Source organism: Acipenser ruthenus, chromosome 30 (assembly GCF_902713425.1).
Source record: "Acipenser ruthenus chromosome 30, fAciRut3.2 maternal haplotype, whole genome shotgun sequence".
NCBI lineage: Eukaryota > Metazoa > Chordata > Actinopteri > Acipenseriformes > Acipenseridae > Acipenser > Acipenser ruthenus.
The window spans coordinates 4722419-4739685 of record NC_081218.1 but is presented as its reverse complement, the minus strand read 5'-3'; the positions used below and the strand labels follow the sequence as shown (position 1 = coordinate 4739685).

General features: G+C 43.0%; 1 protein-coding gene across 1 annotated transcript; it reads left to right on the top strand.

Annotated features, from left to right (window-relative positions):
• Positions 1-362: 362 nt before the first annotated feature.
• Positions 363-5419, top strand: LOC117394946 (small nuclear ribonucleoprotein Sm D2). Its single transcript, XM_033993718.3, has 3 exons — positions 363-507; positions 1669-1845; positions 3364-5419. Coding segments are annotated over exons 1-3 (354 nt in total). The 5' UTR covers positions 363-505; the 3' UTR covers positions 3539-5419.
• Positions 5420-17267: the final 11848 nt, after the last annotated feature.

The window sequence follows — 17267 nt, the reverse complement described above, 5'->3', positions numbered from 1 at the left end:
AAATCGATTTAAAACACATATCAATAAATGCCAAACGATAATCACGAACTTCCCTACACTGCTGATGAGGAAACCAACAACAGTAGGAACTTTAATATATAATTCAGAGGCATTTATTAATAGAACACAGAAAAATAATTTCTGTAACTTTGTCAACAGGTCTACATATATGTGGATTTAGTCAAATGTTACATTTCAATAAGAATACAAATACATGCGGTTTATTAATTGTTGTTATTTAAATATCCGTATGCCCTGCTCCTGGTTTAATTTGACAAATATCCGGACTGTCACGGTGAAACCGGGAGGATTGGCAGCTCTTCAAACAAAAAAGTGCAGCGGAAGTCCCACCCTCTTTGCGTTGTACTCTGGAAGTATTTCTTGGCGCCGACCCGCATGTTCTCGCTGCTTCCTGTGCTGCTGTAAGAGAGATAGCTCGGGAATCAACAGCTTACTCGATCAAAATATTAGTTTGAAATAAAATTAGCTTCGCGTAGCAGCAGAGATGTAAGTATAACCCCGTTTTTGATGCAAGCCTCTGGGTTCAAGGTGTGTTCTCGCGAGTTTGAATGGTTTGAATGGGTACCGTCTCGGACAGGCGCGCTTTGTGCTGTGTTTTTGCCTGGGTTTGTAAACCTTGCTTTGTTTATAAACACCGGGTTTAGCTCACAGTGTGAAGCATTTGTAGATGCTCGTCTTCATGCGATTTGTAATATTAAAAGTGCATGAACATGCGTGAATTTAAAGATCAGTAATCCGGCATACATGTTTATAACCATTGAAATCAAACTCCCCATACAGTGTAGGCCGTGCAGGTTATTAACGGGTTTATATTACAGTGACCCCGCTCAGTTTAGATAATACATACGAGGCTCTTGTAAAGAATACAATGCTGGTTAATGCAATGCGCTGCCGGTACTGAATTTTACAAAATCATAACTAATACAGAGCGTGTTTAATCAGTCAGCGCTGATTCATGGATATCTGGAGCCCAGAATTGTGGCGCACTGCTTATTTCTAAATACACGCTGCGTTTTACTCAGAAAATATGTCTCGAGTATTAAAATAAAAATAAGTTGGTGCTCCACAAATATACATCCGTGTAAAATGCATTGCTCTGTACAGGGTACCGCACCTAGGAAATATGCTTCAGATTCCAAGAGGGTAACAAACAGTGGAGCACAATACGTTTGATTTTTATAGTAGCATAATGTAGTTCTTTTAATCTTTTTTTTTTTGTAAAATAATTGTTCAAAAGATGTTTTTTGTTCAGTATACTGGTTCTGAAGAGATTCCTGAGTTGATCCAAAATGACTTGTCCACTCCCTCGCACAGTGTTTGTCTGCTACAGATCAAACCAGGCAGTTGAGCAGGGCCAAGCCTCCCAGTGTGTTTGTGTGTGTGTCAAGCCCCAGTCTGAGATGAACCCTCTCTTACCAGAGACCCTCTTTAATGAGGTTCTGGAACCAACTCCCCAGTAATGTTGTTGAAGTTGACACCCTGGGATCCTTCAAGAAGCTGCTTGATGAGATTCTGGGATCAATAAGCTACTAACAACCAAACGAGCAAGATGGGCTGAATGGGGCCTCCTCTCGTTTGTAAACTTTATGTTCTCTCTACTGTAACGCTCTCTCTCTCTCTCTCTCTCTGTCTCTCTGTGTATTTCAGGAGTCTCCTCAACAAGCCCAAGTCTGAGATGAACCCCGAGGAGCTGCAGAAGCGGGAGGAGGAGGAGTTCAACACGGGCCCGCTGTCTGTGCTCACGCAGTCCGTCAAGAACAACACGCAGGTCCTCATCAACTGTCGCAACAAGAAGCTGCTGGGGCGTGTCAAGGCCTTCGACAGGTAGGGGGCGCTAGCACTGTCTCTCTCTCTTTGTTGGTCAGTTTCTCTCGCTGTTAAAACCCCTTTTTGTAATTAAATGATGTACCGCACTGTTATTGGAGTATAAAGGCAGTATGTCTTTAAACACTGCCTCTCCTGGCTTCTCTCTTGCAGCATGTGCATTGCTCATTGCACCTCTCTACAGCCCTGCCTTTCTATTCCCCATGTCTGTTAAGGTGCTTTAATTAATGAGCACCAGCGCCATCTAGTTCAGCAGTGCATTGGCAGCAGTGCAGTAGGAGGCTTGATCCTGAGTAGCTGTTCACTAGATGGTACTGCCTCTCGCTTCTATACAGACGCTTTGGCAGATGTAGCCCACATTACACATGTCTGGCAGGCAACTAGAAATGCAGAGCGGCTCTGAACTCAGGGTAAAGAACCTAAACACAATGTTTGATAGAAAGCACTCTGAGTGATTGCAGACCTCAGAAAGCTTATTTGGAGGCACTTGAAGCTCTGAAGAAATGAACCTTGTTTTTGCCAGGTATTGCAACATGGGCCTCATGACTAAAACCAGAACCCCTCAGTTATTTAGAGGGATTCTTGACCCTGTGTACTCTGAAGTTCGCTCCTCGATCACAGGATGCGAGGCTGCTGGTTGTAAAGCTCCTGCATTCTGCAATGCTCTGCAGCTCCTGCATTCTGCAATGCTCTGCCGCTCCTGCATTCTGGAATGCTCTGCAGCTCCTGCATTCTGGAATGCTCTGCAGCTCCTGCATTCTGGAATGCTCTGCAGCTCCTGCATTCTGGAATGCTCTGCAGCTCCTGCATTCTGGAATGCTCTGCAGCTCCTGCATTCTGGAATGCTCTACCTTCTCTGTCAGGGAAGCTGGGACACTTACTGTTTTAATTCAAGATTAAAAACTTATTTTTACAAAATAGTTTTTCAATGTTAGTTTTCCTGGTTTACAATCAAAACTGCTTTTTCTTTTTGTCTGTTTTTTAAAATTTGTTTCAGACTCAATTTTGTATCTCTTTTTAAATTTCTGTTTTATCAAATTACGTATTAAACTGTTTTTAATTGAATGGTTTAACACGGTCCTTATGTAACATTAAAATAAACCATAACCACTAGAACTGAAGAGCTGCTTTTAAAAGCACCGGAACACAAGAGCTGACATTTCATAACTGGAAGCTGAGGAGGTGGTGGTATTGCAGGGGTAGAAATAAGACTCTGTGGTAGTTTACTCACTCCAGGTTTTACTATGCGCTCATTTAGCCCCAGTGTATAGGTCACAAGTTCAGGTGTGTCTTGGTAAACTCCTAGTGAAACCAGGAATGGATCAAACCACAATGCAATGGGAGTCTCATTTCCACCCCTGACTAGTTTGTGAGTGGATTGCTCACCCTGCTGGCCAAAAGCAGACAACTAGAACTGAGAAGCACCTTAACTCAATAGCTAAGTAATGTAGTAACTTGAAGAGCTGAGCAGTGGTGTTGTATACAGTGCTCACTGTCTCCCCCTGCTGGCCCCCGCAGGCACTGCAACATGGTCCTGGAGAATGTGAAGGAGATGTGGACCGAGGTGCCCAAGAGCGGGAAGGGCAAGAAGAAATCCAAGCCGGTCAACAAGGACCGCTACATCTCCAAGATGTTCCTGAGAGGAGACTCTGTGATCGTGGTGCTGAGGAACCCTCTCATCACAGGGAAATAACACGTCACACGCCACCCCCCCCTTTACCCTCTCCCCCTTCCCCCTCTCCCACAGCCAGGCTTGCAGCAGCACAAACCAGCAGGGTTACAGCAATGGAAATACGACTCCTATTGCAGAGCAGTTTTGTATTATTAATTAGTCATTTAGCAGACGCTTTTATCCAAGACTAGGGGGTGAACTGTGCATCACAGCTGCTGCTGCAGAGTCACTTACAATACGACCTGGATTTTACTACCAACTTGATTAGCTCCACTCACAGTAAAACCAGTAGTGGATCAAACTGTTACGCAATGGGAGTCTTTCTTCCATCCCTGTGTTAGTTTCTAACCCTGATTCAGGCTGAGCTCTCTTATATAACCTGCATGCTGACCCCCAGGTGAGCGGCTGTAGAGTTGATTGGAAGAATTCACTGCTGCTCTCCACAGACTCACTTTCTCGACAATACAAACCAGGTCATCTCCAATCACTATTTCAACACGTTCTGTGTGTTTGTGATGGGGGGCAGCACTGGGTGTTAATGGGGTACAGCTTTGTGGAGAGCAGCTGTCCACACACACTGAAGCAGCTGTTTCAATGGGAGTGGCAGAACAGACAACAGCATCGCCCCTGTCCTGGGTGACGCTCAGTCAGAGCGATCGGTTTGTGCAGCTCTAGCCTTCGCGTGGTTCACAGGGTGCGGCTATTAAAGCTCCAATGTGGATATAGTTGTTTCCTGTTAGTTCATGTAACATTTTTTTTTTCATTAAATGCCTTTGTGAATAGATCCTTTGCTTCGTTATCCAGTTTCCAGAGCAGTGTGAGTCCTGATGATCACACGTTTTGAAATCTCTCCTTTTTCAGCTAGTCTGTTTCAGTGTGTTGCGATGTGTGAAAATCTCATTTTCACCCCGATGTGTATTTCTGAAATGCAGTTTTACTCCTGGTCCCTAACCCTGGGGGCTGTGCATTTACACATTTTATAGAGCGTATACCAAGTGCAGAAACAGGCACTAGATTGTATTGATCACATTGTAATGCATTCAAAACTGCAATCGTTGGACACGTCGCTGCTCCAGACAGCACTCAGAGCTGTGTGTGTTAAGTGTTATAGAAACCCTGTATTGAATGAATTCCTCACACCCCGCCAGAGGCAGTGTTTGTGAAGGGAACATGCAGATATCCTACAACACAGACTCTACTGGCAAAAGGGATGCCCCAGTTCCTCCATAGTGTTTATCTGGTTTGTGATGAGCACACACACACCCCCTCTGGTTATTCCCAGCATTGGAAAGGGTTCCATGTTCAATTCATTTGATTAGTTTTGCACTGGATAGTGTCTCAAATTGCTCTGCAGAAGAATGCCTGCCTGCCTGCCTGCCTGCCTGGGGGTGAATTGGCCTGAATGCATTTTTTTTTCAAAAGCTCAATACCTGTGAATGATTGCCTGTTTTTTTTATTGTTCAATTTTGTACAACAGAAAAATAAAACCTAAACTATACGCAATACCTCAAGAACACCAGATGTTTGTGGATTGTTTTTCCTGTGTGCAGAGGGACTGCTGTCACAGAGGTTATTAATCTGTTTTATTGGAGGGAATGTTTTGGAGGCAGGACGAGAGAGAGGAGTTATAAAGGTGCTTTTGAAGCAGGAAGTGTAGATTTTTATCACTAGTTTGACATTTGATATGTGGTGTCTGGACCCATTCTTCCATGCAACAGCTTTCATGGTAGCTGCAGGTAGAGTCTAATGTGTTTCCATTAAGGACGGGGAGGATGGTGGTAAAACCAGCGCCCTATTGCAGTGGAATTTATTTTATTTTTTTTAAGTGTGAGTGACATGTTTTTCAATGTTGAAACCGGCAGTTTTGGCTTTTTTGTTTTTCTAATAAAAAAATTGGCTCAAGTTGTGAAGGTGCTGTCTTCATTCAGAGCAGTGTATTGCTGTTAACAGCCCCTATGGTATTGGGGGGGGCGGGTAATCTGGTCTATCTGCTCCTGCCCTCATTGTCAAGGTCTGTGGTACAATCCCATAACCCCCGCGGTTCTCCAGAAACGTGAAGTGTGACGTATGTATGTATTATTATTATTATTATTTATTTCTTAGCAGACGCCCTTATCCAGGGCGACTTACAATGGTTACAAGATACCACATTATTTTTACATACAATTACCCATTTATACAGTTGGGTTTTTACTGGAGCAATCTAGGTAAAGTACCTTGCTCAAGGGTACAGCAGCAGTGTCCCCCACCAGGGATTGAACCCACGACCCTCCGGTCAAGAGTCCAGAGCCCTAACCACTACTCCACACTGCTGCCCTATGTATGTATGTATGTACATGTGACTGCCTCCACTATAGAACATAAGAAAATCTCCCAACAACTGGCCAGGTTCCTAGTAGCTGATTGATCTCAAAACTTTGCAAAGCTGGGTCTTAAAGGATTCCAATGATTCTGTGTTAAGAATATGACTAGGTATCCCATTCCATCCTCTCACCACTCTGAAGAAGTGTCTCCTTCCCTGTCCTAAGTGTCTCCACTTGGTTTCCAGCAGTGTCCTCTGGTCCTGGTTTCTGTGCTGCTCTGATTGGTTCAGGTTATCGCTTTGTAGAGCATTTCATCCAGAATGGGGACAGGAAACACCTGGAACACGAGGCCCTGATTGGACGATTATGCTGCTCCTCTGTCTGCCCCTCCCCCTATCCCAGCTCCCTGCTCTCATGCTGTCACCACTCACTTTGTTTGAACAAGTGAAATACTTGATTTTTCAGACACCGTGGAGGAGAGAGGTAGGGGGGACTACAGCCACTGTAACTGTCTTTAGATTATTGAGTCAAATTTCACAAGCTTGAATCAGTTTAAAAAAAAAAAAATAGATCAAATATCTGAAAGAGCCTGAAGAATTCCTTACTTTTGTAATGAAAATCCTGGTGGTTTTGAAAGGTTAGAGGTTGATCTTCACTGCTTAAGTGTGTAGGGGAGGAGCACCACTGAGTGCTCCGGGGATCCCTGGAAAACAAACTCATCCACTGCATCTCCTTTGAAAAGTGTGGTTAAGCATGGTAATGCATAGCAAAAAACAGCCATGCTAAACTAACCCATATAAAACTTCCCCACAGTAAAAAGCATGCAGTGTGATAAAGCACAGGTGGTCGTTGCGAAACACAGAGGTGTGGTAAAGCATGTTAAAAAAAAAAAAAAAAAAAAGTTAGACTATCCATAAATGAAAGCTGATAACCGTGGAGCATGTACAGAACAGTAGAATGAAAATATTTAATCGCAATTTGATTAATGCAGGATACCCTTGGGAAAAGCACAGGACTGCAAATGTACCAACCGAATATCAATAAATATATATACATTACTAATCAGAGGAAAAAATAAGGACCGTACCAAAGAACAAGTTTAATTTACTTCAAGTAAATAGCTGACAGAATAACAGCAAAGACATTTTAACAAAGAGAAAGAAGAGACACGCTTGTGCCAATGTAAACACATCATCCGTTTATTTACATCCTCTGCACTCGCTTCTACCAAAGACTGGCCCGTGTAGTCTTACCAAACCCAACAGGAGTGTGGAATGAATGGGGCACTGGGGAGCTCAGAGACGCACAGGATCCAGAGATATCCCTTACAGCCCTGGGATAGGGAATAGCAACAAGGTGAAAGCTGTGAGAAAGCAATACTCTATCCAGTCCTTCATCAACTGAATATAACAGACACATACGGCTGGTTTGATAGACCCGATTAGTAATAGTCTTGGATTACTTACAATGAAATGAGTGAGTCCAAGACTAGTGATAATCAGTCTGTGAAACAAGTTAATAGAATAAAGAAAGCCATCACTGAATTGAAACAGCTTCAGTTCAATTGAAAAGCAATGAACACCTATCTATGTGTGTTTATGTATAGATAAGTACGTGATGAGTGCATATATAAATATATATAAATATAAATATACAGACGTGCTCAAATTTGTTGGTACCCCTCCACAAAAAACGAAGAATGCACAATTTTCTCTGAAATAACTTGAAACTGACAAAAGTAATTGGCATCCACCATTGTTAATTCCATATTTAATAGAAATCAGACTTTGCTTTTGATTTTTTATTCAACATAATATTGTAAATAATAAAACAAATGAAAATGGCATGGACAAAAATGATGGGACCGCTAACCTAATATTTTGTTGCACAACCTTTAGAGGCAATCACTGCAATCAAACGTTTTCTGTAGCTCTCAATGAGACTTCTGCACCTGTTAACAGGTAGTTTGGCCCACTCTTCCTGAGCAAACTGCTCCAGCTGTCTCAGGTTTGATGGGTGCCTTCTCCAGACTGCAAGTTTCAGCTCTTTCCATAGATGTTCGATAGGATTCAGATCAGGACTCATAGAAGGCCACTTCAGAATAGTCCAGTGTTTTGTTCTTATCCATTCTTGGGTGCTTTTAGCTGTGTGTTTTGGGTCATTATCCTGTTGGAGGACCCATGACCTGCGACTGAGACAGCTTTCTGACACTGGGCAGTACGTTTCGCTCCAGAATGCCTTGATAGTCTTGAGATTTCATTGTGCCCTGCACAGATTCAAGGCAGCCCCAAAACATAACCGAGCCTCCTCCATGTTTCACTGTAGGTATGGTGTTCTTTTCTTTGAAAGCTTCATTTTTTCGTCTGTGAACATAGAGCTGATGTGACTTGCCAAAAAGCTCCAGTTTTGACTCATCTGTCCAAAGGATATATATTCACAGGATGGTTTGTAATTCGTGCAACATTGTGAGAGCATTGCAGAAAGTGGATGGAGTGTGGAGCAGGACATGCAAAGGGAAGTGTGACAGACGCTCTGGGACACAGCATTTGAACACCATGGGGCGCTTCAATAATGTCAAAACAACTAAGAAACGAAGCAAGAAATGATGAAGCTGTTTTTAGTAGGCTAATAGCCGATCTTCTCTATACAAGCAATTCCAACACTGACAGGGCAGGGCAGGGCAGGGCAGGGGGATATAGGAGAGGAAGGGGGTGTTAGCTGTGCAGCGTTGCCCCTCGGGGGGCGCGGGGGGCGCGGGGGGGGGGGGGGGGGGGGGGGGGATCCTCTTTCCTCTCGCTCCTGAAATTCAATCTCTCTCCCTCTCTCACAGGAATATTTGTGACAGATTTCTGCCTTCCAAAGAAAAGTGGTGTTCAAACAAGAAGCAGGTTAGCAGACAGGTCAGACTGAAAAGAGCAGCACGGGTGTGGAGAGACACACGGCACATTCAACACTAAGGAATGCTGTTGGGTTTTTAACAGATCTCATTTTGGAATCTGGAATTCGCTCAATTCCACCATACCTATTACACTCTCAATAGTACTGAAGTAAGAAACACTAAAATGAACTCCAATTCAATGGCAAACTTTTCCACTAGATGTCTTTTTTGAAGCCTTCTAGTTGAAAAGATTATCATTGAATTAGTATTTCATTGATAGAATGAGGGGTGAATCTCTCTGTTCCAATCCCAGAATCCACAGAATCTCTCTGTTCCAATCCCAGAATCCACAGAATCTCTCTGTTCCAATCCCAGAATCCACAGGGGTGTTTTAAAAGCGTCCAGCACACTGTTAGCCACAGATCTCCTCTAATTCAGCCCGCAGAGCCGAGCTCTGGTAGCAGATCTCTACAGAGAGCCGTGTAGCCGCAGGGCAGGGTTATTTTCAAACACGGGGAGTTTGGGAGAGAGGATTGATTTACAGCATCGAGTCACCGGATCTGATTTCAATATCTCTGCAATGACACTGAAACACACACACACACTCACACACACACACACTGACACACACACACGCACGCACACACACACACACACACACACACGGTTGCATTCCTAGTTTTGTGGGGACTTCCCATTGACTCTCACTATATTTTTATTTACTATTTCTAACTCCAGTCAGACAAAACTCCACACAGGGTGAAAGTCGACAACAAATGAAATATGTTGGCCCTTTTTTCATTTTTTTGAAGGCATGTTTAATTCTTAAAAAGGTGTTTTACAAAGTGGGGACGTCCCCACAGCGTCGTTTTTTCAGGAGTTACTATCTTTGTGGAGACATTTTCTCAAATTGTGTCCGCACATTGATATTAATACCTGCACACACACACACACACACACACACAGACATGCAGGGACTTCCTGGGTTATTTCACCTGGAGAGTCACAGACTTCCTGAAAAGCAAGGCAAGCAAACTTGTTTTAGAATGAAAATCCACGTTTGCTGTAAACTGCACAGTTCTGCCCAGTGCAGCTCATCCAAGTGGAGAAGACTGAAGGAGTTATCTTGTCGGCTACAATCACTTTAATGCCTCAATCTGCAGCCCGAAACGCTTCAACCCCTTGAATACATGGCAGTAAATAAGCCCTCTGAGAACCTGCAGCGCACTAACGAAAACATTCAAGAAAAATGCAAATAAAATCTGGACTGGTCAAACTGTACGTCCACATTTGAATGAAATCAGCTAAACTAAGAACACAGTGTTGATATTAATGTGAGTCCCTTGGCTGGTTTAAACACCTCGCTTTCACTGTAAGCTGCCCTCCCTCCCCCTCCCCCCCCCCCCCCCCGCCTCTCTCCCCCTAAGTAAACAACCCCGACACCTCGCCAGTGTTTTTACAGAGTACTCAGAACCCGACACTTTAAAGCAACGCTCTTAAAAACAAATTTACTTAAAGTATTAATTACAGCCGAGTCCGGTCGATAGCGGCAACAAACTGCCGTTTAAAAGGGCGCTGAATTATTGATGAGGCCAGATGTGCTGACAGGAGCTTAATCACTGTGATAGGGGGAGAGGGAGAGAGGGAGGAGAAGGAGAGAGAGGGGAGAGGAGCGAGGGGGCAAGAGGAGGGGGAAAGGAGAGAGGGGAGGGGGAGAGGAGAGATGAGAGGGGGAGAGCAGACAGGTGAAAGAAGGGGGTGGGGGCAGAAGGAAGGGAAGAAGAGAGAGGGGATAGAGAGGGAAGAGGTGGGAGCACAGTCAAACTTATAATTTACTGTCTAATCCGCTTAACACTAAGTAATTGTAGCTCACAAAACAATTCCATTAATCTCACCTTTTTGTACTTCCATTAGCTACACTAATCTCAAATGTGCAGCATTCCAACAAAACAATGTGCTTCTGAAAGACTCTGCAGGGCTGATTGTGGGGAAGCATATCAGTGTTGCACACAGGCTTCAGGGCTCAGTGCTTCACCTGCGGGCGGCAGTGCACTGTGCAACACTAACATTCTTCCCCTCCTCAACACAAGGATAATTATGAAAAATAAAATATGTGTAAACAACTGATTTATTTTTCTTCCTTTCGTTCATGTCATTTTACTGTGACGTAGTTGCAGCCAAATACAGTTTATTTTTTTTTATTTTTATGAATATATATATAAAAAAACACCAGTAAGTCATTTCGTAAGAAAATATGATCTTTACCTAACTCAAAATAGAACAAACTAAATATTTATAATCAGGGTATATGAGACAATACGGCTGTGTTATATACAGCCAGGAATTCCATATCCCCACAAGCACACCCTCACAGGCTCTATGCAGAGTAAATACCAGGAGGATTTAAAACCTGCACTGGTGAAACCCACGCACAAGTAAAATGCATGCATCGAGTAGGGTCAAACAGGTTCTTTGGCCAAATCATGAGGACATTTTATGGTACTTGTGCGATGATGTCATATGTATGATTCCACCTCCACAGCCTGCGACTACCCACCATGTGGAGATCTCCAAAGATATATGGTCCGAAATAGCTGAATAAATACACATTATGGAAGACCAAAATTCGACATTCCATAAAAATCGAACCCTTAATTGAACTAATCATTTGCCTACTTAGAGCATTTAAATTATTTCTTCAATGGAGATTTCAAGTTACATATACAGTTGTATAAGGAACTTGAAATGTACCGCTTTTTAGAAGCTAAACAGTTTAAAAAAGTCTAATTAAACATATTATTAGTTCAATTAAGTGTTCAATTAAGTAATTGTGAGCCCAGTTGGAACAAAAACCAGCAGTCACATGGGATCTCCAGGACTAGGGCTGGGAAACACTGTTTTATGGCCATATTTGTTGAAGACATTGTTGAGCTCTTCCACTTTGATAACATGAACATATTGCTGAGGTGTACAGTGTGAGATGTTACATCTTGCTTACTTTTGCTAGGGCCTGGCATCTCTTATTCATTGATGTCATTTACTGACGGAATCTTGCGTTGCTGAATGCACTGTTATATCTGAATTTGCTGATGGGTTGGATATTGGCAATATTCCTAATAATAATAATAATAATAATAATTTGTAATACAGATATCTCAATTTTTATGCATTGAACATATTTTTTCTTTTCTCTCCATCTAATTATTGATTTTGAACTTGTTTACATTCAGAATGTTACATTTTCAATTTGCATGTTTAACAGTGCTGTTACAGCATGTGTATTGTTAACATTATAAAGTTTGTATTCTACATCAACACTGATAACACATACTATTATTATTATTATTATTTATTTCTTAGCAGACGCCCTTATCCAGGGCGACTTACAATTGTTACAAGATATCACATTATACATTATTTCACATTATACAGATATCACATTATTTATACATACAATTACCCATTTACACAGTTGGGGTTTTACTGGAGCAATCTAGGTAAAGTACCTTGCTCAAGGGTACAACAGCAGTGTCCCCCACTGGGGATTGAACCCACAACCCTCTGGTCAAGAGTCCAGAGCCCTAACCACTACTCCACACTGCTGCCCCATTGCAGTTGCATAGTTTAAAACAAAAATAAAACTTTGTTAATTATCTTCTTGTATTGCAGCTGCATAGTTAAACAGCTCTTGGCTTGGTTTCGAAATTTCAATGTGCACTAATGTTATAGCAAGACAACATTCTGTCTATTGCAACTTATAAATGCAAATATATGTAGGATTGTGTTACAATGACATTTGTGATTTCTGTATCTGTGTGAACATGTTAAAAAACATCACTGCAGCACTTATAGTCCTGTCAGTTATGTTACTTTTGTCAACACTATTACTCTGTTGTCAGCTATGTTACTTGCAAATATATTTCTCCAAAATATTTAATTATGTGTTTTGTAATAAACTAACTTGCTTTATTGATTGGCAAAAGGGAAGAAAATGATCCATCATGAATATTTTGTGAAAATGATGCTGTTTATGTACAAATTTATTTCTGACGTCAGAATTCTGAGATAGTTTTTTTTTTAATTTTGTGGCGGGAATGGGCTTCCATACATTTGAAATGTTGTTTTTATGATAAAACCTTTTTTTTTTTGTTTTAATACACAATGATTTTCAAAATTTGTACAAGTTTCAAAAGACACTCTATTGGTAGAATGACGTTATTCGTGTTTTTTGTAAACATATGAATGAAATAACTTTATTCTTTGAGGACAACGATAATGGTAAATTATATTTAAAAAAAATCGCACCCCAATAGCCAACACATTTGCCATGACCTCCCCGTCCCCATGACTCATTTTCTGAGCACTTCCACACTCACACACCTGTCGGGCGGGCCATGCCGCGACACGAATGAGCTCCACGGAGAGACTCAGAACCGAGCCCGGGCACAGCCGCTGGATCGAGTGTCAGTACTGAGCGGAAACAAATGAAAAGCCACACCGTGAGAGAGACTCTGCTGCCGGCGGGGCCGCGGCGAGCTGCAGCGGTGTGGTTTGACCCTTCCAGCGCCTGCTGTACAGTGGGCTTGTCACACTGGAGTGATTCATATCGGAAATGTGCGCGTCTCCGCGTCCCGCTGCAGGTCACGGACCGGCCCGGGGGGACGGGAAGGAACTCGTAAAACATAAAATACTAAATATGACACCTACCTGAGGTACATCATCCACAACTATAAAACATTCAATAGTGCTACATTAAAAATACTGAATTACAAAACCCGTAGTGACTTCAAAGACTAACCCTTCGGCTAGAAGTCTTTCTCATTGAAGCGTTTGACACGGGCACGTTTATTTTAACGTGTCTCTATGTTACCTCTTCAGTGTAGTTTTTATTTCATAAACTGTATCACGGATGGAAATAAGTGTGCATGCCAGTGTCATCCATTCCAGGTTTTTACTATATATATATATACAGTACTGTGCAAAAGTTTTAGGCAGGTGTGAAAAAATGCTGTAAAGTAAGAATGCTTTCAAAAATAGACATGTTAATAGTTTATATTTATCAATTAACAAAATGCAAAGTGAGTGAACAGGAGAAAAATCTACATCAAATCAATATTTGGTGTGACCACCCTTTGCCTTCAAAACAGCATCAATTCTTCTAGGTACACTTGCACACAATTTTTGAAGGAACTCGGCAGGTAGGTTGGCCCAAACATCTTGGAGAACTAACCACAGTTCTTCTGTGGATTTAGGCAGCCTCAGTTGCTTCTCTCTCTTCATGTAATCCCAGACAGACTCGATGATGTTGAGATCAGGGCTCTTCCAGGACTCCTTGTTCTTCTTTACGCTGAAGATAGTTCTTAATGACTTTCGCTGTATGTTTGGGGTCGTTGTCATGCTGCAGAATAAATTTGGGGCCAATCAGATGCCTCCCTGATGGTATTGCATGATGGAGAAGTATCTGCCTGTACTTCTCAGCATTGAGGAGACCATTAATTCTGACCAAATCTCCAACTCCATTTGCAGAAATGCAGCCCCAAACTTGCAAGGAACCTCCACCATGCTTCACTGTTGCCTGCAGACACTCATTCGTGTACCGCTCTCCAGCCCTTCGGCGAACAAACTGCCTTCTGCTACAGCCAAATATTTCAAATTTTGACTCATCAGTCCAGAGCACCTGCTGCCATTTTTCTGCACCCCAGTTCCTGTGTTTTCGTGCATAGTTGAGTCGCTTGGCCTTGTTTCCACGTCGGAGGTATGGCTTTTTGGCCGCAAGTCTTCCATGAAGGCCACTTCTGACCAGACTTCTCCGGACAGTAGATGGGTGTACCAGGGTCCCACTGTTTTCTGCCAATTCTGAGCTGATGGCACTGCTGGACATCTTCCGATTGCGAAGGGAAGTAAGCATGATGTGTCTTTCATCTGCTGCAGTAAGTTTCCTTGGCCGACCACTGCGTCTACAGTCCTCAACGTTGCCCGTTTCTTTGTGCTTCTTCAAAAGAGCTTGGACAGCACATCTGGAAACCCCTGTCTGCCTTGAAATTTCTGCCTGGGAGAGACCTTGCTGATGCAGTATAACTACCTTGTGTCTTCTTGCTGTGCTCAGTCTTGCCATGGTGTATGACTTTTGACAGTAAACTGTCTTCAGCAACCTCACCTTGTTAGCTGAGTTTGGCTGTTCCTCACCCAGTTTTATTCCTCCTACACAGCTGTTTTTATTTCAGTTAAATGATTGTGTTTCAACCTACATATTGAATTGATGATCATTAGCACCTGTTTGGTATAATTGTTTAATCATACACCTGACTATATGCCTACAAAATCCCTGACTTTGTGCAAGTGTACCTAGAAGAATTGATGCTGTTTTGAAGGCAAAGGGTGGTCACACCAAATATGGATTTGAATTAGATTTTTCTTCTGTTCTCTCACTTTGCATTTAGTTAATTGATAAATATAATCTATTAACATGTCTATTTTTGAAAGCATTCTTACTTTACAGCATTTTATCACACCTGCCTAAAACTTTTGCACAGTACTGTATGTGTGTGTGTGTGTGTGTGTGTGTGTGTGTGTGTGTGTGTGTGTGTGTGTGTGTGTGTGTGTGTGTGTGTGTGTGTGTGTGTGGTTGACGACCTGACTCAGGGATTGATTCGTTTAGGCTAGAGAGAGTACAAGGGAGTGCTGACTGTACCTGCTGTTTTAAGAAGGCAGCAGCCATTCACTGCAGAGGTCTCACACGTGCAGTCTAGAAAGAAACACACGATACAGCAAACATGCCTTTTCATGTTACAGACATGGCCTCTGGTACTACACTGGGCTGAAGGAATTGGCTGCTGAGTGACTCAGAATATGTTACTATGTTACCCCTTAACTCCAGCACACACACTGTGTCTTAGTGTATCGGCGTGTGTCTCAGTGTGTGTGTGTGTCAGTGTGTGTCTCAGTGTGTGTGTGTCTCAGTGTGTGTGTCTCAATGTGAGTGTGTCTCAGTGTGAGCGTGTATATCTGTGTGTGTGCGTGTGTCTCGGTGTGTGTGCGTGTGTCTCAGTGTGTGTGTCACAGTGTGTGTGTGTCTCAATGTGAGTGTGTCTCAGTGTGTGAGTGTGTATCGCAGTGTGTGTCTCAATGTGAGTGTGTCTCAGTGTGTGTGTCTCAATGTGAGTGTGTCTCAGTGTGTGTCTCAGTGTGTGTGTGTGTATCGCTGTGTGTGTGTGTCTCAATGTGAGTGTGTCTCAGTGTGTGTGTGTGAGTCTCAGTGTGTGTGCGTGTCTCAGTGTGTGTGTCACAGTGTGTGTGTGTCTCAGTGTGAGTGTGTCTCAGTGTGTGTGTCTCAATGTGAGTGTGTCTCAGTGTGAGCGTGTATATCTGCATGTGTGTGTGTGTCTCAGTGTGTGTCTCAGTGTGTGTGCGTGTGTCTCAGTGTGTGTGTCACAGTGTGTGTGTGTCTCAATGTGAGTGTGTCTCAGTGTGTGTGTGTATCTCAGTGTGTGTGTCTCAGTGTGTGTGTCTCAGTGTGTCTGCGTGTGTCTCAGTGTGTGTGTCTCAGTGTGTGTGTGTGTGTGAGCATGTATATCTCAGTGTGTGTGTGTGACAAGTGTGTGTGTGTCTCAGTGTGTGTGTCTTAATGTGAGTGTGTCTCAGTGTGTGTGTCTCAGTGTGTGTGCGTGTCTCAGTGTGTTTCTCAGTGTGTGTGTCTCAGTGTGTGTGTGTGTGTCTCAGTGTGTGTGTCTCAGTGTGTGTGTGTGTGTCTCAGTGTGTGTGCGTGTGTCTCAGCATGTATATCTCAGTGTGTGTGTGTGTGTCTCAGCGTGTGTGTCTCAGTGTGTGTACATGTGCTTTCTCCAGACTCTCCAGACAGACACTCTCTCACAAGAGATCCAATCACCGCTATCCCACAATCCCCGGCAATGCCGTCCTGTTTGCGGGGTCGGACGGTCGTGTTGATATTTTGTAGATATGAAGGTGTGAGCCATACATCATCAGAGTTGACAAGACAGCGACACACAAACCCCTCAGTGAGCACACCTCCGTGCCTTCATTAAACACAGCCTGGAAATACCGGAATACACTGTAGGTCTAGCAGGGTGCACAGCACTGTCACAGATATAATACACTGTAGGTCTAGCAGGGTGCACAGCACTGTCACACACAGATATAATACACTGTAGATCTAGCAGGGTGCACAGCACTATCACACACAGATATAATACACTGTAGGTCTAGCAGGGTGCACAGCACTGTCACACACAGATATAATACACTGTAGGTCTAGCAGAGTGCACAGCACTGTCACACACATATATAATACACTGTAGGTCTAGCAGGGTGCACAGAACTGTCACAGATATAATACACTGTAGGTCTAGCAGGGTGCACAGCACTGTCACACACAGATATAATACACTGTAGATCTAGCAGGGTGCACAGCACTGTCACACACAGATATAATACACTGTAGATCTAGCAGGGTGCACAGCACTGTCACACACAGATATAATACACTGTAGATCTAGCAGGGTGCACAGCACTGTCACACACAGATATAATACACTGTAGATCTAGCAGGGTG